We start from the raw sequence: 25154 nt of genomic DNA, 5'->3' as shown, positions 1-25154 counted from the left end.
CTCAAAGACCTTCTCCCTGCTTTTGCGGGAGGTGGCGGAATTCCCCCACCTCCCGCAAAAGCCCACAGGAGCCGTGCGCGACTCCTACGGGCTTTTCGACCAGGAGGGAGAAGGGACTGAAACGGCCAGTCAGTCCCTTCTCCCTCCTCGGGGAAAAGCCCCCAAGAGCGGTGCGCTCTTCAAAGTGTGCGCGGCTCCTGCGGGCTTTTCTACGAGGTGGGGAAATTCCCCCACCTCCTAGAAAAGCCAGCAGAAGCTGCAGAGCCCCTTTAAAGAGCGCGCGGCTTTTGCCTGCTTTTGCGGGAGGTGGGGGAATTCCCCCATCTCCCACAAAAGCCCACAGGAGGGTTGGAGAGTAGCGGGAAAGCGTTGCTCCCCTTCCCGCTGCCCCCCAATCTCTGGGGCAGGCGATGGGGGAAGCGCTGCTTTCCCCACCGCCAGCCTCCAACCCGGGTTGGAGAGTAGCAGGAAGGCGTCGCTCGCCTTCCCGCTGCCCCCCAATCTCTGGGGCTGGCGATGGGGGAAGCGCTGCTTTCCCCACCGCCAGCCTCCAACCCGGGTTGGAGAGTAGCGGGAAGGCGTCACGCGGCTTCCCGCTGCCCCCCATCCTCTGGGGCTGGCCATGGGGGAAGCGCTGCTTTCCCCACCGCCAGCCTCAAAGCCGGGTCGGAGAGTAGCCGGAAGGCGTCGCGCGCCTTCCCGCTGCCCCCCATCCTCTGGGGCTGGCGATGGAGGAGGCGCTGCTTTCCCTCACCGCCAGCCTCAAAGAGCAGACTCTCCTGGCTTCAGCGGAAGCAACGCAAAGCCTCCGGAGCGCAGGCTTCGGAGGCTTCGCGTTGCTATCGCTGAAGCCAAGGAGCCTGCATTCGCCCCATAAGACGCACACACATTTTCCCTTCATTTTTGGAGGGGAAAAAGTGCGTCTTATAGGGCAAAAAATACTGTAGATGTACAGTCTGGTTAGAATGTTCTAATGGAAGAGGAATGATCTAGTTTGGCTGGCACTGATGTGATGTACTTCCCTCAACTTAACCAAAGTTCACTCATGCAAGCATGCACGCACCCCTTTCACTCACGCACATACAGATGCCCGTACTTTCATTCTCACTTCTCTGGTGTAGTGCTTACTAAGGCATTACAGTGGTACCTTGGGTTACATACGCTTCAGGTTAGACTCCACTAACCCAGAAATAGTACCTCGGGTTAAGAACTTTGCTTCAGGATGAGAACAGAAATCGCGCTCTGGCGGCAGCAGGAGGCCCCATTAGCTAAAGTGGTGCTTCAGGTTAAGAACAGCTTCAGGTTAAGAACGGACCTCCAGAACGAATTAAGTACTTAACCCGAGGTACCACTGTAGACATATTGAGCTGCAATGTGCTTTTCCTTTTGAGTCATATACGGCTAACAAAATCAGAAGTGCTGCAGGAAAGAGCCTTGGATTTTCCCCAGTTGTTGTTGTTGTTTAGTCGTTTCGTCGTGTCCGACTAAAATAGGTAGTTCTGTTCTGTTTTTAACCATTCTATTCCTCTCTGACCCTTATTCATTCTGTTCCTCTATGTACCATACTCTTGAGTTGGTTACTGCCAGCTGATGACTACTAGATAATTGCCTCGTATTTGGAATCAAAGCTTCATGCAATGAGTCATCAGTTCAAGAGGTTTAGGATGAATAGTTCCAAGATATATGAAGTTGTTTCAGTTAATTAAAAATAGGTCTTCAGGTAGTAGTTGCTGTTTTGAGGTGGGTGGGGGTAGATCTAAGAACTTCCAAATGGCTACAAAATGATTCCAATCCCAATGCTAGGAAGGATTGTGTGTTTAAACTTGAAAAGAGGCTCTAGTTTTTAAGAAATAACTTTTTTTTGTAAAATTCAAGCTCCCATTGTTTGGAGCCATCAGTGGTTTACAGCGGTAAAATACCATACATTCTTAGCTTCCATATATAATTTATTTCTGATAAAGTTCAGAGCTTGCATATACAAATTGATAAAAATTGGTTTATCATTTATTAGTGAGTTTTTTTGTTTATAGTTATTACAGATGATAAACCAGATTTAATGTCCCTAGTTATCTAAACTTGCAGTGGTGTTTGCTATACCTGGGACACGTTCTGTTTGTTTTTATGGTATTTTTAATAAGGATTCCCAAAACTGTGGCTAGCGTAGAAGGAAGGCATCTCTCTCTCTCTATCTCACTTTCATCGATTATTGTATGTGAAGGTTTGTCTGCATGAACTAAGTACCCCAGTACTTTTTCATAATCAAAATCTGAATATCCATTGATTGAATTTTGACTGTTTAGGGCACATGTAATGATCTTTAAACTTGCTAAGTTTGACATTGCTCCGATACTCATAACCAATAGTCTAGTTGCAAAGCTCCTCTGGCTCAGTTGCTTTAGGCCTGCTCAGGATTCTGATGCTGATTAGACTTTCTAGAAGGAGCAGATAATAATACACAAACTAAAACAGATGCTTTATTTGCATAGCCACTTTCATCACAGAGCTGCTTTTTTGTGTGAAAGCAAATATCATGCAACTATTGTAGTTCTTGTAGTGGACAAGTGTTCCTTTTTGTCCTGAAATGTGGAATTGTGTGTGAACAACCCACAGTGTAAGTGCATCATATAAATGATGAGGCAGAGTTTAGTTGTAAAGGTCTGCATACCGTACTGTTTACTCATAAGTAGCAAGCTTGGCCTACACAGTTACAACCCAAGCCAAAATCCATGGAAACTGACTCATAGAGGAGCATTCTGTGTTTATATGCTGCCCACACCAACCAATAACTAAACATTTGTTTTCAGTTTCTGTAAAAATGTGATGGTTTCATCTTTCCTTTGCTGTTCCTTGTCTCCTCCCTCCCCTGCCATTCTCACATAAGATAAGCTAATTGCCAGCTACACTTTAATTTAAACTGTTTCTTGTAACAGTACCCACACTTTGGAGATCCCTTCATAGATATATTTGCTTTATTTTATTTTGGGTCACAACCTTTGAAATCTTCTCTTGTATTCTGATATGTTTCTTCAAGATTCTGTGGCTGTTTTGGCATTGTATTTATTGGTGCCTTATTTATTGGTGCCTAGTACATTGTTGTGTATTCTCACTTTGTAGGTTGCTTTTTGTATGTACATACATACATGTATACATACATAGAAAGAAAGATAGAAAGATGTCGGAGAGGGAAGACTTTTTAGAGGGTGAAAATGCATTTATTTTTCTAAACTTGGAGGAACTACAGTATGAAAAGTGAAATGGTCCCTGTTAAAAACATATAGTGAAAGAAAGCTCCAAAGCAGCAACACTTACAGTTTCCCATGCTGGGCTGACACCACAGTGATCCCTGCCCATCCTGCTGGTGGTGCTGTGGCAGTTTGCCACCGTTTGTTATTTAGCTTTTGCAGTTTAGGGTTGGGTGTATATATCTGTAGGAATCACTCTGTTGCCCTAATAAGTGGTGAGACCTTTCTTTTTGGTCTAGCCAGGTTCAGATTTTTATGTGCCTCTTGACTGGGCTGAGCTAGATTACTACTGTATTTTATGTTTTTAATATATAAAAGGTATTTAATAGCCTTCTCTACAAATAGCCTGTAGTCTTTTGGGGTGTTGTAGTACAACAGATCCAGATCCATATTTAATCTATATGCTTCATCTTTGTGGCCTTATCTCAAAGTAGCCTCAACTAGCATAGAGATCATGGGGACTGTAGTGCAAAGCATTTGGAGGAACAGGCTTCTTCAGATTGATAATGATATGCTGCATATTTTTGCTTTGGAGCCTGTTGAAGGTTCAGATGACATAGAACTTGACAATAGACCTGCTAACTGTGATACGTTGCTGGAAACATATTACCGTATTTTTCGCCCTATAGGACGCACTTTTTCCCCTCCAAAAATGAAGGGGAAATGTGTGTGCGTCCTATGGGGCGAATGCAGGCTTTCGCTGAAGCCTGGAGAGCGAGAGGGGTCGGTGCGCACTGACCCCTCTCGCTCTCCAGGCTTCAGGAAGCTCTGCGCAACCCTCAGGAGACCGGCTCCTGATGGCCGCGCAGAGCTGCCTGCAGTCCTGGCTCAGCGCACTTCTCCCCATCGCCAGCCCCACAAGCTCGGGGGACAGCGGGGAGGCGGAGCGCGCCTTCCTGCTGTTCCCCGACCTGGTTCTTCCAGCCCCGCACCTGGGGGGGAAATAATTTCCCCCCTTTATTTCCCCCCCTTTATTTCCCCCCCAAAAAACTAGATGCGTCCTATGGGCCGGTGCGTCCTATGGGGCGCAAAATACGGTAATACATTTCTAGTTGTCCTGGCACATTTCAAAGTGCTGGCTTTCATCTTTAATGCCCTAAGCTCCTGGGGTAGAAAGTATCTTGCAACAACTTCCTCCCCTGCATCTCCTACAAGTTTAATTTAGTACATTGAGTTGATTTTTAAATGACAAGTAACAATTATCTTTAATTTATACAGCCTGAAAAAGAGTTCTGATGAAGTGGAAAGCTTGCTCACTGCTTATTTAAATTGGTTCTAATGTTGCATTTGTATTTTTCCCAATTGGTCTTCAAACAGACCAACCACTATTTTGGAGTAAGGGGAGTGGAAAGCATTTCCTCAAGGTAGGTTTTAAAAAACAATACAGAAAATGTGTTATCCTTCTGGAGCTAAGAAAGGTTTTTTTTATGGAACAGGATTGTTAATGAACTATTTCACACTTTGAAGTAGTTGTCAATTTCTGGACATGGTGCAAATTTAGAAGCATTTGCAGGTATGTGTGGTGCATTACGTTTTTGCTATTTACTAATAGAGCTTTCACACACACCATACAAAAGTCCTGTGGAATGGAATAGGCTTCAGATACTGTCTGGAAGAGATAGGGAGGAGACCTTCAGGAGCACAGTTAAAAATGTGTTAGGGCAAACGTATTTCATAATAATTCTCAACTTTTTCTGTAAACCATTGTTGCAGCTTGCACTATTGTGGCAACAGTGGTTTACAAACTAGGTTGATAACTGTTATTCAGGAGTGCCTCCAAAGCAAGGTTTACGCTTAAACTTTTTGGGCTTACTGCTTTCCTGTGCACATGGAAGTCTCCTCCCTATTACTTCCTGTTGTTAGTGCCTTCCTGTTTGTCATAGGGCCAGGGGGAGAGGTAGTCCTGAGTTTCATGGCTGAAAAGGGATTTGAAACTAAATCTTCTAGTCCATGTTCATTTGGTCCACCATATCATGGAGAGAATGTAGCCTTCATGGCTATTAATTTTTTATTCCATAAATTTGTCTAACCCTCTTTTAAAGCCATCCAAGTTGATGGCTTTCACTGCCTCCTGTAGATGCAAGTTCCATAGTTTAACTCAAGGGTCAGGAAACTTATTCAGCAGGGCGCTGGTCCACTGTCCCTCAGACCTTCTGGGGGGCCAGACTATATTTTTTGGGGGGAATAAACAAATTCCTATGCCCTACAAATAACCCAGAGATGCATTCTAAATAAAAGCACACATTCTACTCATGTAAAAACACCAGACAACCCCCCCCCCAAATAACCCAGAGATGCATGTTAAATAAAAAGATACATTCTTCTCATGTAAAAACACGTGGATTCCCGGACCATCCGCGGGCCGGATTTAGAAGGCGAATTGGCCGGATCCAGCCCCCAGGCCTTAGTTTGCCTACGCATGGTAACTATATGCTGCATGAAGAAGTTCTTTCACCTTTCCTGAATCTTCCAATGTTCAGCGTTATTGATGTCCCTCATTTCTAGTGTTAGAGGGAGAAAACTTTTCTCTGTTTCTTTCATGCAATGCATAATTTTATAAACTTCTGTCATGTCACATTTTCTCTAAACTAAAAGTCCCAACACTGCAGCCTGTACTGATATGGGAGTTGCTGCACCCCCTTGATCATTTTTGTTACCCTTTTCCATCTCTGAATATCCTTTTTGAGGCAAGGTGGCTGGACCTGCACACAGCATTCCAGATGCAGTCACACCAAAAATTTGTATACTGGCATTGTCATATTGGCAATTGCATCTTCTATTCCTTTCCTAAACATGGGACAGGACCTTCACATTTGAGATCCTCTGCTTGTAGTACTGTACTCTTATCTCTGAATACTACTTGCTGGAAATTGCAATGGGTGGAAGGACTGCTGTTACCCTCAAGACACGCATGCAGTCTTCCTGTGGGCATCTGGCTGTGCACTGGGAACAAAGTGCTGAACTAGAGGGGCCTTTGGCCTGATCCAGCAGGGCTCTTCTTATGCTCTTTCCCCCCAGGGAAGCTTGCTGGACACCCACTCTGTCATTTGAGTGTCTGATTAAAGAGTCACATTTTCCCAGGCTTCTAACTTTTGAGATAGTTTAAGTTTGATTTTATATTTTGTATTATGACTTCACAGTTTTCATTTATAATTTTGTAAACCACTCTAGAAATATTTATACTGAAGGCTGCGTTCCATTAATTATCTCATGTTATGTAGAGCTTGCTTTTGACTTGAAACATAGACTCATTCCACCATGCAGCTCACTAGTGGCTTCTGGCAAGTCACTATATTTCAGCCTAGCCTATCACAGGGGAGTTGTGATGACTAATGAGTATTTCAAAAAAGTATTTTGTGCACTGAAATGGACTATAGAATATTCAGCCTTTATGGTTGGTAATAGCAGTAAGTGTAAAGGCTACTGAACAATCGATAAAATGTATGTCCATTCATGTATATATGCCACTTCCTTGCCAAAATGTCTTCTTAGACTATATTAGTAAAGGACACAATTTAAGCCATTTTGTGCAGCACTGTATAAAATTTTGCAGTATAGTGTGCCTTCATATAGAAGTAGTTACTGAATATGCTAAATTATAATAATACAAATGAGTAAGGACTACATTGAATAATATTGCAGTCACAGGACTTGTATCGCAGTGCCATAAAGTATCTGATCCCTTTTTCCGTACATTTGGAATCTGAATATTGAAGAGTGATTTTGATAAAAGTGTTGGTAATTTTAAATTGCAAAGAGTAACTCTTTGAGTTTGTTTGAAAAGCTGGATTTTTAGTTATTAACCACGCAGAGTTTGTTGCCTTTATTGATTGAGCAGCTGACAGAAGTGATGGGGTACAAATTATAACAGTAACAATGTTATTTGGGGTGGTATTGCTGTTACCAGTTAATACAGTAATCGTGTGGATTTATATATTTTTGGGTGTTGGTAAGCATTGGTGAGAAATGCAAAGTGAAATTGAGAAGCTTAAAATGATGTCTGTCTATCCATCCTCCGATGTGTCCTAGACGGCGGACGACAAGGACTGCAGCTTTTTACGGGATTATTATTTTAGAATGTGTAATACTGTTGATTATACACTTGAGGAATAGTAGAAAACGTGCGCTGTTGCAGCTTTCACAAACGGGAGCGCGCGAGAGAATGAAAGAACTGCGTTTCCTTTAAGATTCTAGCTTTCCACCCTCCTTCCTGATTGACAGCGTGCGCGAGTCACATGGCCTGCCTCTATTTGAAGGTCACAAAAAGCTGCTTCCTTTATAGAGACGGAGGGGGAGAGCGAGGAAGAGGGAGTGTGTTGTGTGCGCGCGCGCGCGAGCGAGGGAGAGAGGGAGTTCAAGCCAAGATGGCCGACGGAGTCTCTGCTGGCTTTTGAACATTTCAAATTGAAATCATAGAAATATAGCAAAATCATTTTTAAGATCTCTTAACTTCCATTTTTACCCTGTATGCCTCAACTTGCTGGATTTAAGCACTGTTGCACTTTATGAGGTTAGTAGTAGTTCTATCTTTCTTTGTCGCGTATTGATTTTTTCTTTTTTAGGGGGTGCGTTTAGTTTGACGGTTTCGTCTGATAATTGCAGCACGACGTTTGTCTCGCGTAAGCGTCTGTGAATCGCTTTGATCTTAGATCAAGTGCAGTTGCCAGGATTTAAAGAAAAATCTAAAAGAAATACGTGGCATATTTTGGGAGGTTTTAAATGCGTTTAAAATACCTTTGCATAGAAACCAGCTTTATGTGTTAAATCTTTTCTTTTCATAAGGTTCTCAGAGTGCCGTCTACACACACTTGAGGCTTGTAAATCTGCTGCAAAAATTAGCATAAATTAAATCGTCTTGCATTCTTGTTGCTAGGATTGGCATATTATATAAACCTATAGTTCTTAAGAGATTCAGAGGGCAAAAATAATACAGCAATGTTTGCACGTTTCTTTAAAACACGGCTTTCGAATTAGTATTGAAGCAGTTTGAGATTTTTGAAGATGCCTACGTTCAAAATCTACCATGCATAATGTATAGGAGTGCACATTCTATTGCGTGCGGGTGCACCCCCTCCCCCAATGTGACTGCATCCCCTCCCCCTTTTCCGTTGCAACCCGATGCATTTTATTTGGATTGCAATTGGAACTAGATGGTCGCGCTCTGTAAACATAGCATGTAGAGTTCAGAAGAGGCAATCTTACTAGTTAATGTCAGTTGAGAAAATGGTCTCCTGCTTTAGAATCCTTTTAGCGGCTTTCCCCTCTTTTTTCTGGAAGTTTTAAATCTGGCAATGTTGGCACCAATATTTTTAAAAAAACAACAGTGGAATGTGAAATAAGTACTTTGATTTTACATATTTAATGTGTTTGAAATGAGAACTCATGAGAAGAATAAAGATGATACAGTATATTACATGGATTTAAAATTCTTTCCCTTTAAAACTAAGCCCTGTGTTTCACATCTCTCCAAAGGAAGCAGTTCAGCAATGGGGGATCATTGTAAATCTTGCTTTCTGTGGGCAAGCCCTTCCCCCTGCATTGTGTGAATGTGATGTAATGCACCTCTCTGTGGGGTAGAATTGAATAGGACAATGTGAATTTTGATTGTCATGTATTTTCTCCCTCTTCCTGAAAGGCCTTGTGTTCTGTTTGTATTATGTTTATTTCTATAGCAAGAGGATGGAGCTAGTCTGAATTTCAGTTCTGTAATTGATAAATTACAAGAACATTTAGCTGACTTTATGGCCCTCACTGACTTAATATGTTTCTTGCAGCACACAGCACAAGTCAAGTAAAACTTGAAGCATCTCAACAGTTTTTTAACCAGTTTACACAGCTTAATGACACAATTATCAGTATTTTAAGCAATGTTGTTTCAAGCCTAGTTCTGTTGAGAGTCTGTTCCCTCCTTGAGCTTGTTATGTACTTGTGTGTGCGTGCACACATGTATGCAAGTGGGTGACCTACTTAAGACAAAGTAACCTTGGCTCAGTTTTGAGGGTTAACTTGATTAAGTATGCATTGCAGCTGGCATGCTTCTGTGTCACATATTTCTGTATCATGTAGAGAAGGGCATAGAATTAACCATTTAAAAAGAAAAAGAAACACTGTCTTTAGAAGTCAGCAAAGATGATGGATACTGTTTGAGCCATGAAGGCCATCGTACAGACTTGGTTAATATGAACTGTTTCCTGGGAGAGGGGTGCAGAAAGCTATGGCTAAGGTGACTGAATTTAAATCATCTAGAAAAGAAGACTCTACCATTTTGAAATTCACATTTTCTAAACAAATATGCTGGTTACTATTACAAGTAAATTGCAAGAAAACAAAGAGTTTATACAGTCTAAGAGCACAATCTAAAATCTCTGGTCATGCATCCACATGCAGTGAGAATGATGTTTGCTTAGGAAATGAGGACCGGTATCTTTGTCTGTGTGTGGATCACTTCCTTGGATAGAAGGAGCAAACATATGGACATGGAATTCTGAATAAACATGTGTAAGGCCCTAGGTGTTTAGAACATTCGACATGCAATGGCTAGTGCTTACCGGGCAATGTATTTCTTAATGAGATGGAAGGTTAGCTGTACATGCTATCTGGTTAATGGTAAATATTCATATCGTAGTATTTTGCTAAGTTCTTGTAGTGAAGGGCAGAAAACAGGAGTACAGAATAAGAACATAGCCCTGCTTATTCAGTCCAGAGGCCTGTCTAGTCTAATGTGTTGGGAAGACCATAAACATGGCGTTAAAGCAATAGCTCTCCTGCTGTCAGCTACCCCCACAATTGGCATTCTGTTATGTACTGCCCCTGAACATGGGAGATAAAGGACCCCTGACCATTAGGTCCAGTCGTGACTGACTCTGGGGTTGCGGCGCTCATCTCACTTTATTGGCCGAGGGAGCCGGTGTACAGCTTCCAGGTCATGTGGCCAGCATGACTAAGCCGCTTCTGGAGAACCAGAGCAGCACACGGAAATGCTGTTTACCTTCCCGCCAGAGCGGTACCTATTTATCTACTTGCACTTTGACGTGCTTTCGAACTGCTAGGTTGGCAGCAGCAGGGACTGAGCAGGGACTGAGCAACAGGGATTCGAACTGTCCTAGGCTCTGTGGTTTAACCCACAGCGCCACCTGCGTCCCTAACATGGGAGATACCTTTTAGCTATTACTATGGCTGCCGTTCTTTTCCAGTTCACCCATTTCAACCACATTTCCACTTATCACTTATATGGACTCAGTAGGTGGCTGTTCGTCTGATAGGAAACGCCCTGTAATAAATACAGGGGCCAACAACATGGTACCTGCAGATGCATATGCACCCCAGAGACTTCCTCTGGTGCCTACAGGGGTCCCCCCCTGAAATTAGATTTCAAAGGAGCTGGTTGGTACCTACAACTGTTTCTTCTGATTGCAAATGGAATCAAAAAGCTTAGTGACTTCTGACTTACTGTCTTGATCATGTTTCACTTCAGTTGAACATTCCTCCTCATAGCAGAGGTTTTCAACATTTTTGAGTCCATGGCTCCCTTAACCAACTACATCTTTCTGTGGCACCCCTGTGGGGCTCAGGAGCCCAGTTATGTCACCGCTTGCCTGGTCTCTCAACCCTTTTTTTGAACACACTCCCTTTGTGGAGTGTTCCCCCAGCCTCCTCTCCCCTCTCCTTGGGAGTCCTCTGGGCAGCCATTGCTGCTGCCCTGGTCTCTGAGCTGCCCCCCACCCCCACCCCAAAGAGAGGTACCATTCACCTGCGGAGGTTATGGCCAGGGCTGCTGCAATAAACAGCTGTGCAAGCCTTTGGAGGCAGAGACGCAAGTGGGCATCAGAGGAGGGAGGTAAGGAAAGAGGGACAGTGGCCAGTGTTGCCCGCAGCACCCCTAACCATCAGGATTCAAAATTAGCAGGGCGCCAAGCACATTTTTGCACTTAAAGATTCTCCAAGCACCTCAGAAAGTCTGGGTGCCATTAATTCATGCTTATCAAAATAATAAATAAAAAGTGTTGCCTCCTCTCCTCTCCCCTCCCCTCCCCTCCCACAACCCAGGTCCCAGAAGTCATTTGGCTCCTAGCTGTTCTATCCCAGTTTCTAACACTGCTGACCATCATTCAAGGCACCCCAGGGTGCCACGGCACACTGGTTGAAAACCATTGCCCTATAGTGCAAAGCAACCGGTAACTGAGTTTTAAGAGGCTATAGCCCAAATCCTTGTGTTATTAGACTGTGGACAAATGTGCCCACATTCTCCTGCCTTTGCTTTGTGATCTGTAATGGGACTTTGGGGTTAGTTAAGCCATACTTTCCCATTGCTTATGAACTGGGAACCTGAATTAATCTTGAACTACAAATGGGGTCTGGTTTTAGAGCTTGGTTTGAAGTCCAAGTTTAAAATACAGTTTCCTGGTTCATATGTAATGAGAGAGAGAGAGGTTTACTAAACCACAGAAGTATTTTATTATGTTTTGTCAGAGAGCAGAATTTAGATCTTAATCAGTGTGTAGGCTTTAACATGTTTTGCTTTATATTGAATTAAGATTTCATTGCACACCTTGTTTATTTTTAAATTTAAATGCATTTTAAAGTTTAGTCTCAATTAAAACTGTTCATCTATATTTATAGCAGACAATGTATTCATTGGTCTTTGACTTCCCCTCATCCTATTAGTTCATCTCCTTGTTTTCAGCTGGGTTGATTGGATGCAACTTTCCAACATGAAAAAGGATACGAAATTGAAAACTTCATTCTGTACTCCCACTGGAATGTACCCTATAGAAATGTATAATGGGAGTAGTATTCAACATTAAGCAATTGAAATATAAACTGGTGTGTGTTTTGGTGCTATATTGAATAATACTATGAATCCTGTTGGAAGAGTTGATTAATAACCATTAAACGATCATCCTTGGGAGAATTGGCTTTTCTTTTTCTTTTTGCTCTGATGGCTGTTCCATTGAGAGTACATAATTGAAGGTGAACTGGATTTAGCTTTATGTGCTAAATAGTGAAAATGCTCTGTTACCTTTTCATGACTGGCATCATGTTCTTTGACACAAAAATTTGGAAGAACAAAGGTGTGTGGATTCTCCACAACTACTGCTTTTCAGAATACACCAGATCTCTTGGTTTTGTCCTTCTCTATCATGGCTTTAAAATCTTCCTATCCCTGACATTTCATAATCTAGTCTGTGCCTTCTATTTCTACTAAGTCGTGGTGTTTCTATAGAGCAATTTATTGCTACTTTCCCTGCAGCATTCAATACTCCCTAAGGACTAGGCACATTTTGCAACTTGTTATGGACCTATTGTGACCTATTTTAGATGTATGGGCACATGTATTGTGTCTGGGCCCTTTCCCTGCTTGGCGTACAAGCGCTGTCCTCCAAGCTCCTAGCAGCGTTGGAAATTAGCCAGTTGCCAGTCACATTTTGCAACTGGTAACCAGCCTTTTGTGTCTGGATGCAGATGTCCAGGTGCCACCCTTGGCACCTAGCATCTCCACTGGTTGCAGTCAGCTGGTCTGCCGGGCACAGCAGCAGCAAAAGACATGCAACTTTTTCTGTAGTGCTACCCCCACCAAATGCCTGATTTGCCCAGCAACACAGTAGCAAAAGACACATTCCCCCCCCCCCCCCGCTGCGCTGCTGGGTGAATCAGGTGTTTGGTGGGATAGAACATAGCAAAAGACACGTCTTTTACTGTTGCGTTACCCTGCAGACCCCCTGGTTTACCACCAGCAAAATAAAACAACATTTAAAAATTTGCTCCTACGCTGGCTGGGTGAATCAGGTGTTTGGGTAGCAAAAGCCGCTTTTTCCTACCACTCTATCCTGCAGTGTAAGAGTGAATTGGTCAGACTATGAGTGTAATTCTATGCAGGCAGCTTTACTCAGCAGGAAATCCCGTTGAGCTCAGGTAAAACTTATTTTGAGGTGTGTTGCAAGATTGTGGCCAAAACTACATTAAGTGTGAGGAGTTGTTGTTGTTGCTGCTACTGTTGTTAAATTTGTATATCCCCCTTCATCCAAAGATCCAATGGCTGTTTCATCATATTTTACAGTCTTGACTACTTTTGACTAAGAAAACATGTTGGATGTTTATAGGGCATAAAAATTGCTACGTACCTTTTGTTCACTAAACATAAGGCAAATAAATATTCCAGGTCAGATTCTAAATCTGTTTAAAGCTTTGGGATACTTTTTTTATGAATTCTGAAATTTTCTGCTCTTCATTTTTTTATATGCTGCTTTCTGGATTTTTTTAGAATTGCTTCTTTTTTACTCCCATGACTAAACCAGACTAAGGCAACCTTGGGTGAACTGTAAATCCAACAGTATGAGGGACCTTTTTTCCATTGTTCAATTGCTATAGTTAAAAATAACTTACATATGCTTTCTCTTTCATTGAATAGTTGTTCTCAAGCTCAGTGATGAGAGGGGTGTGGTTTCAAATGTTCTTAATAGCAACCATTGAAATTCTATCCTATCCTCCTCCTAGTCCCAGTGCTCTACCTGTATGGGTGGTTGCTAAGGAGGCAATAGTAGAATCAACCCTCATTCTCAAATGGGACTTAATAGACATCTTTAAGATATGCTGCTGCCATATTCATAAATATCCTATACCCTCTTCTGGTATAGTCTCCTTATTCACAGATGTCATGTTGCTGCTCTGTTTAAGGCATGAAACATTGGTTTGATAATCAAGTCCTCTTTCCCTTGTTTTGCAGATTGAGTCTGCCACTCTTGTCAAGAAAATAATATTTTTTTCCAGAATGGAGTGGTAATATGTGCAGGGCTAACAGCATGGCCCTGGCTCTCCGTCAATACTGTTATGCCCTGCATGTGGGGTACACATGAGTACATCATAGTCTTCTAATAAATCTTTCTGTTAAATAATAAGGAATTTACTTGGTGCTTTGTGTTTTGAAACGTACGAAGTTCTTACAAATAGGGCACATGCAAATGCGTGCAGGAAATCTCCTATGCCAGCTCACACATTAATCTTCATAGCAGATTATAGGGTTAATATTGCAGGAAAGGGTCGACCTGCTATATTAAACTGCTTGTGACCTCTGTCTGTCTGTCTGCTTTATCTCTGCAGATTAGATGACCATTTCATAGAATAGTCAGGGACTTAACTATCCTGTCTGTTACCTAAAGTACACTTCCTTCAGTGCCTTTAAAGAGCCCTACCATGTTTATTTACAAATTGCAAAATGACTGTGGTGGTGAGTAGAAAGATTATGTTGCTTTCGGAAATTGTGGCCATAAGCATTTCCAGCTAAGATGTAGTGAATGCATTTAGTCTGGCATTTTTAACTTGCAATTTAGCAAAGAAGATCCTTAAAGTGGCTTACAAACAGATAACATCAGTAGGAAATGCCTTCTAGATTAGAATAACAAAGCTAAGTAATAGCAGTCAACATAGTCTATCACATGTCACCCCTCTCACTGCAGGGCTGAGGAGGTGTTCAGAAGCTTGAGCTTTTGGTTAACTGAAGCTTCTTGTGTTGTCTGGACACAGAACTATTTTTAAACATAAAACTAAACTTTGTTAAATAAGTCAACTTCAGAAACTGGCAGTTTTGAAATAAAGGCAATTTGTTGGCCTTGAGGCAAATGCTTCTCAGTCAGGGTGGGGTGGGGATAGAGAGTGTAAAGGGAGGGGACAGTAATATTTTATCAGATAATCCCTGCTAATAGTTTTTAAATTTAAAAAGTGGGGAGTGGGGAATTCTTTGGCAGGCTGTAAAATGACAACAAAGCAGATGAAATGCCAAGGGAGCATATTTCATAATTGGAGCACTATCACAGAGAAGACCCTTTCCTTGGTAGCCAGCTACAAAAGACAAAAGGCACCTAGTAGAAAGATCTTAATGTACAAGTGACACAGACAGACAGCCCTTTAAGTACCATGGTCATAAGCTGTAAACAACTAATTCAAGATCAGCAGTGGGGAACTAATTAGGCCAACCAGCCCTCCTTATTTGGCCTATGAGGCTATTTTGGGCCAAGCCACAGCTACCTGCCCTGTACTTGATTCCATTTATGATGTCAGATGTGGAGCAGGAAAAGTCATGTTTTTGTAAGAAGGGTTTGCAGGCACCACTGATAGCATCTGCAAAATGCTGTGCGTAATGCCATGTGCACCTCTTTGCTAGTTCAGTGATCTGCTGATTGCTGATGTTTTGAAGCCCAGATTATCAGCTGATAGTTGGACACTGGAAAGGGCTCCCATTGTCTTGGCTTGCAGAGTAACACTTGAAGGTACAGCTTCAAAGCACTGTGCAGGCTTGTCTGCAAGCATTGATTAGCAGCTGATCATTAGAGCTGTCAGGGACCTTAACAAGCATTTTGTTGCCCTCACAATCAGGTGATAAGGCTTTAAAGTGCTGCTTTGAACTCCTGTAAGCACTGACAGTCAGCTGGTTATTGGAGGTTTAAAGCACCCCATACACAGGCCATTGTGATGTCTGGTGTTTGACAGTTCTGCCTATCTATCAAACTTGGCTCATGAGGAAATTGTTTAATGGTTATCAAATGCAAGCTAGATTTTTTTTTAAGAGGGCAGAAAACTGGGTGAGAGGAGGAATAGAGGGGCTAGAACATTTTGTTGGAGATCTCACTTTCTGTACTCATAATGCCCAGTCCTATTTGGTAGTGTAGCTGCTGCACTCACAACTAATTGCAGTTTTAAAACAGTTTTGAAAGGCAGCTTCATGTAGAGCAGAGCTTTCCAAACTGTTGTGACATTATTTGTATATCGCGACAGGTTGGTGTTTTGGCTGCAGTGTGTAGGTGTGTTGTATGAATGCTTCCCACGCTTCTCTTGGGGCTGAGAAGGGGTTTATTTAACCTTTGGTTTGCTAGTAAAACTGAATTACTGCATTGCAAAATGATGCATGTCTTAAAAGTGTATCACCAAAATGAAAAGTTTGAAAAGCTCTGATGCAGAGTATATTACAGTAGTCTAATGTGAAAATTAGAGCATGGATTGGGACACTAAATGAGTGGAATTAATACGTTGAGATTTTTTAGGGTTATTGTTTTGTTCACTTTCTTTGGAAAAGATTTGTTATATTAGCTTTTGAAACAAATCCATATAAATCTGTGTGAAGGAACAAACAATAGGGACCTTTCTTTCTTGCTTGGTTATGCAGAAACAAGCGCTAGGCAAGATGTGTTTGGTCTAGTGTTTCCCTGGAAACAGGAATAGACATTGAGCTTACATCCTCTGCTGTGCAATGGTTCAAATAGAAAAGCTGTTGGGACATGTTGACGAAACTAACTTCCTAACTGGCAGGATGCAGTAAATACTTAACTTTCTCCTTTGAGAGAAGTAGCGCCTCTACATATCACTCATGCAGGCATAAGATTAACAAATAAGTGATAGTTTTTTATTATTTTAGAATAAACCAATAACTTTCAGTGGGAAAACTATAATGATATTATGTTCTTGATATGCATGTTATTAGTCCCTGTAATTTTAATTGATCATACACTTGCTGCTTTTTAAGACTAATATGCACTTTTATGTTTAATGCATATTGTACAGTGCTTACCCTGAATTAACACACAATATATTTCCACTGGTCTTGTTTTGGAATGCTATTCAAGCTGTAACAAATAAACAACTACTTGCTTTTTTTCTTTGTAAATGTTTCGTATATTGAAATTAATTTTTGAATTACTTTCTCAGGAAAACTGCTTCCCAGTGTTAGAAAAATTATACCCCCAAAAAACTGAATGGAAAGAAGATGTTCTAAGGTACAGCTCAATGATTAGATGCTAGACTCTGGAAGAAACGCTGATAAATACCTTTACTACAAAGGACCTAAAAGGTTTAAATGGGGACTATGTTTATTGGATCGCAAATTGTCTGATCTTGCTGGATGAATAAAGTTCTTGTCAATCCTCTATTTCTTGTTTTGGAAGAGTAGAAGAAAGATCAATGGCCAAATAACACCCTTCCACTTTAGTTGTTGTCCCAGTACTTGATTCATGTCTTGAATGTAGCTGACCACCAAATTGTAAGGAAAATATATTGTCTTTGCATGTACAGTGGTACCTTGGGTTACAGACGCCTCAGGTTACATACGCTTCAGGTTACAGACTCCACTAACCCAGAAATAGTACCTCAGGTTAAGAACTTTGCTTCAGGATGAGAACAGAAATTGCGCAGCAGCGGCGCAGCCGCAGCGGGAGGCCCCATTAGCTAAAGTGGTGCTTCAGGTTAAGAACAGTTTCAGTTTAAGAACGGACCTCCAGAGCGAATTAAGTTCTTAACCCGAGGTACCACTGTGTCCTGAAAGAAAGAAAATACATGGATTCAAAAGTGGAACATCAAAACATTCCAGTAGGGAGCTGCAAGTGTTGCAGTAGCACCCTATCCCTAAACAGCTGTAACATACCTGGCTCTTTAGAGAAGTTAATAAAATAACATAAATGGAAATGTTAAGGTCTGAGAAAGTACTTCTTCACATAGCACATAATATTTTAATACAGTCTGGAATTCGTTCCCCCAGGAGGTAGTGATGGCCACCAACTCTGAATGCTTTGAAAGAGGATCAGATAATTGTGGTGAATAAGGCTATTGGCTACTACTAGCCACAATATCTATGTTTTTCCTCCACCATCTGAGGCAGTATACCTCCGAAAGCCTGTTGCTGGGAATCACGAGTGGGAAGAGTGGTGTTGCACTCCGGTTATGCTTGTGGGATTCCAATGGACATCTGGTTGGCCACTTTGAAAACAGGATGCTGGACTAGATACTGGCCTAATCCAGAAAGGCACTTTGTGCTATCTTGTTGTGTTGAGTAGAACTTACTTTGTAGTTGCATGTACGTTAACACTAAAAGGTGGTATTCTCTTTCCCTGAGAACAAGATCAGACCCACAGAACCACAATATTTAAATTCAAGAGACATTTGATAAGACTATACATACTAGCTGGCTACTGTAACAATTAAATACATCTTGTTTTGCCACTCAGATATCTAAGAAGAGATGGATTTCAATGTGATTCTATCCATGGAATAATACTAAGTAGGATCATTTACTTGAAAGCCGATCATAACTGCTGATGATGTGTGCCTGGATCCAGTAGAAAACTTGTATAATAAATGTAGCACATAAATTAAACCATTGGTTTGCATTTGGTTTACAGCAGTGTTCAAAAGCTGAAACACGCCTGAGTAAGGCATGTGCATATCCCCAGTGACCTGTGGTTTAGTTGTTAATGCATGATACTGAAATAATAGGTGCTGCCCTCCTCCCTTGCTGCTAGAAACCCCCCAAACAAACCATGAGTGGTAAAACAAAGAACAAAATTTGACTTCTGCTTAGGGTTTATTGTTTTCTCCACACAGTGAGCCCAACATGAGAAGCCAGACCATAGCCTTTTCCCCATCTGGACAGGGAGAGGAATGAAGTGCAGCCACATTTATTAGCACATTATGCCATAGTAATAAACTATAAAATATAGTTTACTACGATATGAGAACCAGGTCAGGGTATCAGTCAACCTCAGGCAGATATCCACCTTTAGCCTAATCTGTTTGGATGGTCATTATTCTGTTTTAAGTTAATACGTGTAGACCTTACTATTGCCTGTATTTAAATTTAGGTTTTATTTTAAACCAGGATATTTTAAGAAACATTAATATAACTCAGATGGCAAAAGACAACCTGTTTTGTTGTTTCTTGATCACTGAGATTACTTCCCCATGAAAAAAGCAAACCTTTTGGATTAATATACGTTAAAGAATTCAGACCCAATCCAGCACTGTTAATTGCCTGACAGTAGTGCAATACAGGAGGGTTCTTCAACCTTTGTGCCCAAGATGTTGTTGAACTGCAACTACCATAATCCCTAGCCAGTTTATCTGATGATTGGGGATGATGGGAGTTGTAGTCCAACATCTGGGCACTGAAGTCTGAAGACAGCTGCATTAAAGGAATACTAGCATTCTGATTTGGGAGTGGAAGATTCCTTCCTGACCCTAATGTTGATGGCTTGAGACTAATAGAATTTGTCCACTAAGTCTTCCTGGGGAAACAAAGTCTGTATTTGTTTACATAAAGTTTTTTAGTGGGTTATTAAATCATATATATATTTTTGCTCTTTGCTAGTTAGGGCTCTAAGGGAATGCTGTTTTAAAAAAGCTAAGCAAGGCTTAGCATGTCAGGTTGGGAGCAAGATCAGACTCTTACCTTAAAATATGTGGTTTTTTGTTTTTGAGAATGTCTATGATTATCCTTGCTGACACTTTTGAAGAGAGGTAGTATTGCAGCAAAAACAATGAAGAGTTTTGTGGTACATGTATAGGTAAGAGCCAGGTTCAGCTGCTGCAGTTCATCATATGCATCACCTAAGTACACATGCACAGCCTGAGTAGAAAGAGGAGAGAACATTCTCTTCTTTTGAAAATGAGACCAGGAGGTCAGGCTGTGTAAGAGATAGCAATAGTTGTGACAATACTATGCAGAGAATAAATTACTGTGGAATCCAATTCACATGGGTGTGATCAGCTAGTCAGAAATGGGCCACTGCCGTATGTATGGGATCTTTCATTCATTTGATTGCATTTTCATTGTGTTGTTACACAAGGTACTATTGATATTGAACTACAGTGGTACCTCGGGTTAAGTACTTATTTCGTTCTGGAGGTCCATTCTTAACCTGAAACTGTTCTTAACCTGAAGCACCACTTTAGCTAATGGGGCCTCCTGCTTCCGCTGCGCCTCCGGAGCACGATTTCTGTTCTCATCCTGAAGCAAAGTTCTTAACCCAAGGTACTATTTCTGGGTTTGTTGTTGTTTAGTCGTTTAGTCGTGTCCGACTCTTCGTGACCCCATGGACCAGAGCACACCAGGCACTTCTGTCCTCCACTGCCTCCCGCAGTTTGATCAAACTCATGCTGGTAGCTTCAAGAACACTTTCCAACCATCTCATCCTCTGTCGTCCCCTTCTCCTTGTGCCCTCCATCTTTCCCAACATCAGGGTTTTTTCCAGGGAGTCTTCTCTTCTCATGAGGTGGCCAAAGTATTGGAGCCTCAGCTTCACGACCTGTCCTTCCAGTGAGCACTCAGGGCTGATTTCCTTAAGAATGGATACGTTTGATCTTCTTGCAGTCCATGGGACTCTCAAGAGTCTCCTCCAGCACCATAATTCAAAAGCATCAATTCTTCGGTGATCAGCCCTCTTTATGGTCCACCTCTCACTTCCATACATCACTACTGGGAAAACCATAGCTTTTACTATACGGACCTTTGTTGGCAAGGTGATGTATCTGCTTTTTAAGATGTTGTCTAGGTTTGCCATCGCCTTTCTCCCAAGCAGCAGGAGTCTTTTAATTTCGTGACTGCTGTCACCATCTGCAGTGATCATGGAGCCCAAGAAAGTAAAATCTCTTACTGCCTCCATTTCTTCCCCTTTTATTTGCCAGGAGGTGATGGGACCAGTGGCCATGATCTTCGTTTTTTTGATGTTGAGCTTCAGACCATATTTTGCGCTCTCCTCTTTCACCCTCAATAAAAGGTTCTTCAATTCCTCCTCACTTTCTGCCATCAAGGTTGTGTCATCTGCATATCTGAGGTTATTGATATTTCTTCCGGCTATCTTAATTCCGGCTTCGGATTCATCCAGCCTAGCCTTTCACATGATGAATTCTGCATATAAGTTAAATAAGCAGGGAGACAATATACAGCCTTGTCGTACTCCTTTCCCAATTTTGAACCAATCAGTTGTTCCATATCCAGTTCTAACTGTAGCTTCTTGTCCCACATAGAGATTTCTTAGGAGACAGATGAGGTGATCAGGCACTCCCATTTCTTTAAGAACTTGCCATAGTTTGCTGTGGTCGACACAGCAAACTTAAGAACTTGCCATAGTTTGCTGTGGTCGATCCCCTTCATGGATCACTGCCCCTTCATGGATCACTGCCTTGCCGTGGCGAAGGGGCTTGAATAACTCAGAGAAGCTATGAACTGTGCCGAGCAGGGCACCCAAGATGAACAGGTCATAGTGGAGAGTTTTGACCAAGCGTGATCCACCTGGAGGAGGAACCGGCAAGCCACTCCAGTATCCCTGCCAAGAAAACTCCATGGACAAAGACAACAGGAATATTTCTGGGTTAGCGGAGACTATAACCTGAAGCGTATGTAACCCGAGGTACCACTGTATTGATATTTAATGATCCAAGAAATCATATATCTAGTTCTGTATGTGCAAATTGGTTTTGAGCCTGTTTTTCTTTAGCAGCTTCCCATTCTGCATAGTGAACACCTTTAGAAATGGAGGGTTGCTTCTAAAGCAGCTGGTGTTGGGTGATATATACAGGTTTGTTGCTTAATGAGGAAAGTCAGAAGTCCTGTGGGGTATGTCCCAAATGCTTGACTACACATAAAGTAGCTCTTTGCAGTCTATCTAGCATGTATGTAATATAACAGAAGACATCACTGAATCCTGTGATATTATTATTTCTTTTCTATTGAGAAAAGAGATGAGACACAATTTTCGCTGACCTAGAGTGGACATAGTTACAGGGATAGAAAAGCTTTTCACAATTTTCCTGTGTATTTTTCATAAAGAGAATGTCCTTGAGCACAAGTTGAAATATTGGGAATCACAAAGTATTTCTCAAGGGAGAAATAACTGAAGTAAGAATATGCTCTTGCACATAAACTACATTTAGAGAGTTTTGGTGGTAGAAAAGATACACTCATGTTTTGTATAGCGCCTGAAATATTAGGTTAGTCCAGGGAGTGGTAAAGTCACATTTTGCGAGGCACTTTGAAATGTGTGGTGGTGCTTCACCTCCTCAAGGGGTGCTCCCTGGATCCTGAGGTTTTGAGCAATTATCACCCAGTTGCCCGTATTCCTCTTTGGATAAGGTATTTGAGGGAGTTGTGGCCAGGCACTTTGATGAAGCAGATTTCCTTGACCCATTTCAATACAGCTTCAGGGCTTGGTTTGGCACTGCAATGGCTTTGGTCGTTGTGGTTGGTGATGTGTTTTTGGAGAGACATAGCAGTGGTTCCCTGTGGTCACTCATTAATCTGTTAGCAGATTTGATCCTATTAACCATAGCATACATCTGGAGCAGCTGTATGGGTTGGTGACATGATGATACAGTGGTTCTGTTCCTGCTTGCAGGGCTGTTTTCAGAGAACCATAAGAGTGACATGCTTGGATCTGTGGCAACTGTGATGCAGGGTTCAATTCTGTCCCCAGTGCTATTTAACATCTATAGGCCATTGGGTGGAATCATTGGGAGTTTGGGACTGAGTTTTATTAACATATTCAGTGATATGTTGATGTTGAGCTGGTGTTTAGCGGCAGTAATGGGCTAGATGAGAGCTAGTGAACAGAAGCTTAATTCGGACAAGACAGAGACATTGTTGGGTAGTTCTTGTGTTTGACCTGCTGCAGATGGAGTAGCACTCCCGCTGAAAGAACAAGTTCATAGTCTGGAGATTCTTCTGGATCCATCTCTGCACTGTAGGCTTAGGTGGTTTCTGTGGCAAGGAGAGCCTAGTTCTAGCTATTGGCTGTTCTTCGACACAGATGGGTGATAGTTTAGAACACTCTGATAACCTTCTGTCTCAATTATTATAGTGTGTGCTATGCAGGGTTGCCCTTGAAGATGGCCCAGAAATTGTAGCTTGTGCAGAAAGCAGATGCTAGAGCAGGGGTCAGCAACCTTTTTCAGCCGTGGGCCGGTCCACCATCCCTTAGAGCATGTGGTGGGCCGGACTATATTTTTTTTTTGGGGGGGGAGAAATGAACGAATTCCTATGCGCCATAAATAACTCAGAGATGCATTTTAAATAAAAGCACACATTCTACTCATGTAAAAACACGCGGATTCCCAGACCGTCCGCAGGCCAGATTGAGAAGGCGATTGGGCCGGAACCAGTCCCGGGGACTACCCATGTGCTAGAGTACTTGTAGTACTTAGGTGTTCTATAGCATCTCTCCATTCTTGCGGAACCTATGCTACCTGCCTGTGCCCAGTGTTCAAAACTAACCAGGCACCAGACATGTTTTGCAATTTGTGTGGGTCTAATCGCTACCACATGGAGATCTCCAGAGGCCAGGTTGGCAGTTGACATCTTCATCTGACTGACCCCTCCATCTTTCTTAAGCAGAATAGCTTATTTATTGCATTTCTATCCCAACCTTTCTTCCAAGAAATATATGGTTTACCTCCACTTCAGTTAATTCCTACAACAACCCTGTGAGGTAGGTTCAGAGGCTGTGACTTGCCCAAGGTTACTCAGTGACCTTCATGACTGAGTGGGGATTTGAACCCTGGTTTCCCAGGTCCTAGTCCAACACTCTAACCGCTACACTACACTGGCTTCCTAGAGTACTTCTGCTATGGGGCAGCAGTATAAATAAAGTAGGTAAATAAATATGGGGGAAGCAGGGAAAGATGATGCGTTCTCCACCGATGTGCAAGGTGACCCGGAATATAACCCCCACACTATTGGGTTGCCTGTATATTTATTTTATTATAATAATTAAATTTATATACCGTCCCTCATCCGATGATATCGGGGCGGTTCACAAGATAAAAAAATACAGGACAAAAGCGTGCTGATGAAAAGTACCGTTACGTGAGTGCCTTGGCAGAGGGTGTGCTTTAATCTGTTGTAACCGTTGTAAGCTGAGAGAGATTCTCTATTTGTGGTTTCAAAGGAAATATTTAACTGCCGTAAGATATTAACTCATTCATTTTGGGTAAACAGAGTATTCTAGAGTATTCAGTGTGGTGAAGTTTTCCATCTACATGGGCATAATGGCAAGCTTGAGGACTTCTGGTGGCTGTAAATCCTTTCACCTTCTCCTCTTCATTATAAGGTAGCCATGCTGCCCCCACCCTTAAAAAAGTGCATAGAGCTGAAGGAAGAGTGGTGTGTTCACACCATTTTCTTTCAGATCTACAGGCTATTTCTAATTGTGTCACCCAGCTGGTGGTAAAGCTTCATTCAACAGAATGAGAGGGAAGCACTGGATCTGTGAAGTGATTTTAAATCTTCAGTCTATCCAATATTGGCTTTAATTTTATGGTGGTACTGGGGTAACTCTTATGTAAAGTCATGGAAATTTAGGGGACTCTATTATTCTACTGGATCTGATTTTTACCCTTATCTCATGGAAAAGCTGTGTGTGTGTGTGTGTGTGTTTGTCTGTGTGTAGGGGCATGTGCATGCCCTAGCACATTTTCTTTCTGTCTTTGGGGTGTGTGTGAAGCAGTTAGAGAGCATGATGCCAAGGGCACTCTCTCAAAATCCCAAATACACTCATTGATCCAAAGACATTGGTGATCTCTCATCTGTATGTTGCATGCTATAGGGTTTTCTTGCCTAAACAATACCTGCATGGTGAACTTTGTGAAAAAAGAATGAAGCTTATATTAAAACTGGAGCTACCGCTTACAAAGTATGTTTAGAAATGTGTATTGTTCGGGGCTTCACTATTTACAAAGGGCTTTTTTCTAATTGTGTCACCCAGCTGGTGGTAAGGATTGATTCAGCAGAATGAGGGGAAAGCAGTGTTCACCTCTTCCCCTCTGCACCCCTGTATTCTGCTTTGGAGTCCCCCAACACTTCGGAACAGATTGCCAAAAATGGCATCCCTCCCAATTGTGCTGAAGGAAACCTTGTCATCTGACTGGTACCATTGGATACAAACCGGAGGGTTTTAAGTAGATGGAAATTCAGTACTTTATTTTTAACTATTGTGTTCTATATAAAATACTTAAAATGGATGTGAGTACTCTTTTTGACTCTTTAGGCACCACTGCGCTCACAATAAAAATAAAAGTAAATCTCTCTTCCTTTTCTTTTTTAAAGACGTAAGGTTCCAATCCTAAACATAGCACTTAGGATTTCACCACAGTGATGCTTAG

At 42.0% G+C, this 25154-nt stretch overlaps 1 protein-coding gene across 12 annotated transcripts in view; it reads left to right on the top strand.

The window, feature by feature from the left end:
• TNRC6B (trinucleotide repeat containing adaptor 6B) overlaps positions 1–25154 on the top strand; it is a 106239-nt gene that overhangs the window by 22487 nt on the left and 58598 nt on the right. For 2 of the 12 annotated variants that reach the window (XM_053406859.1, XM_053406865.1), the window contains one exon: positions 16938–17005. The exons of 9 other annotated variants lie outside the window; for them this stretch is intronic. In XM_053406859.1, coding sequence (XP_053262834.1) covers positions 16938–17005 — 68 coding nt within the window. Of the gene's footprint in view, positions 1–7516; positions 7753–16937; positions 17006–25154 lie in introns of those variants that run through there. One more of the 12 variants, XM_053406863.1, reaches the window with a different exon arrangement.

Source organism: Podarcis raffonei, chromosome 10, assembly GCF_027172205.1.
Source record: "Podarcis raffonei isolate rPodRaf1 chromosome 10, rPodRaf1.pri, whole genome shotgun sequence".
NCBI lineage: Eukaryota > Metazoa > Chordata > Lepidosauria > Squamata > Lacertidae > Podarcis > Podarcis raffonei.
Note: the sequence above shows the minus strand (reverse complement) of the source record. Positions and strands in the feature narration are given on the sequence as shown.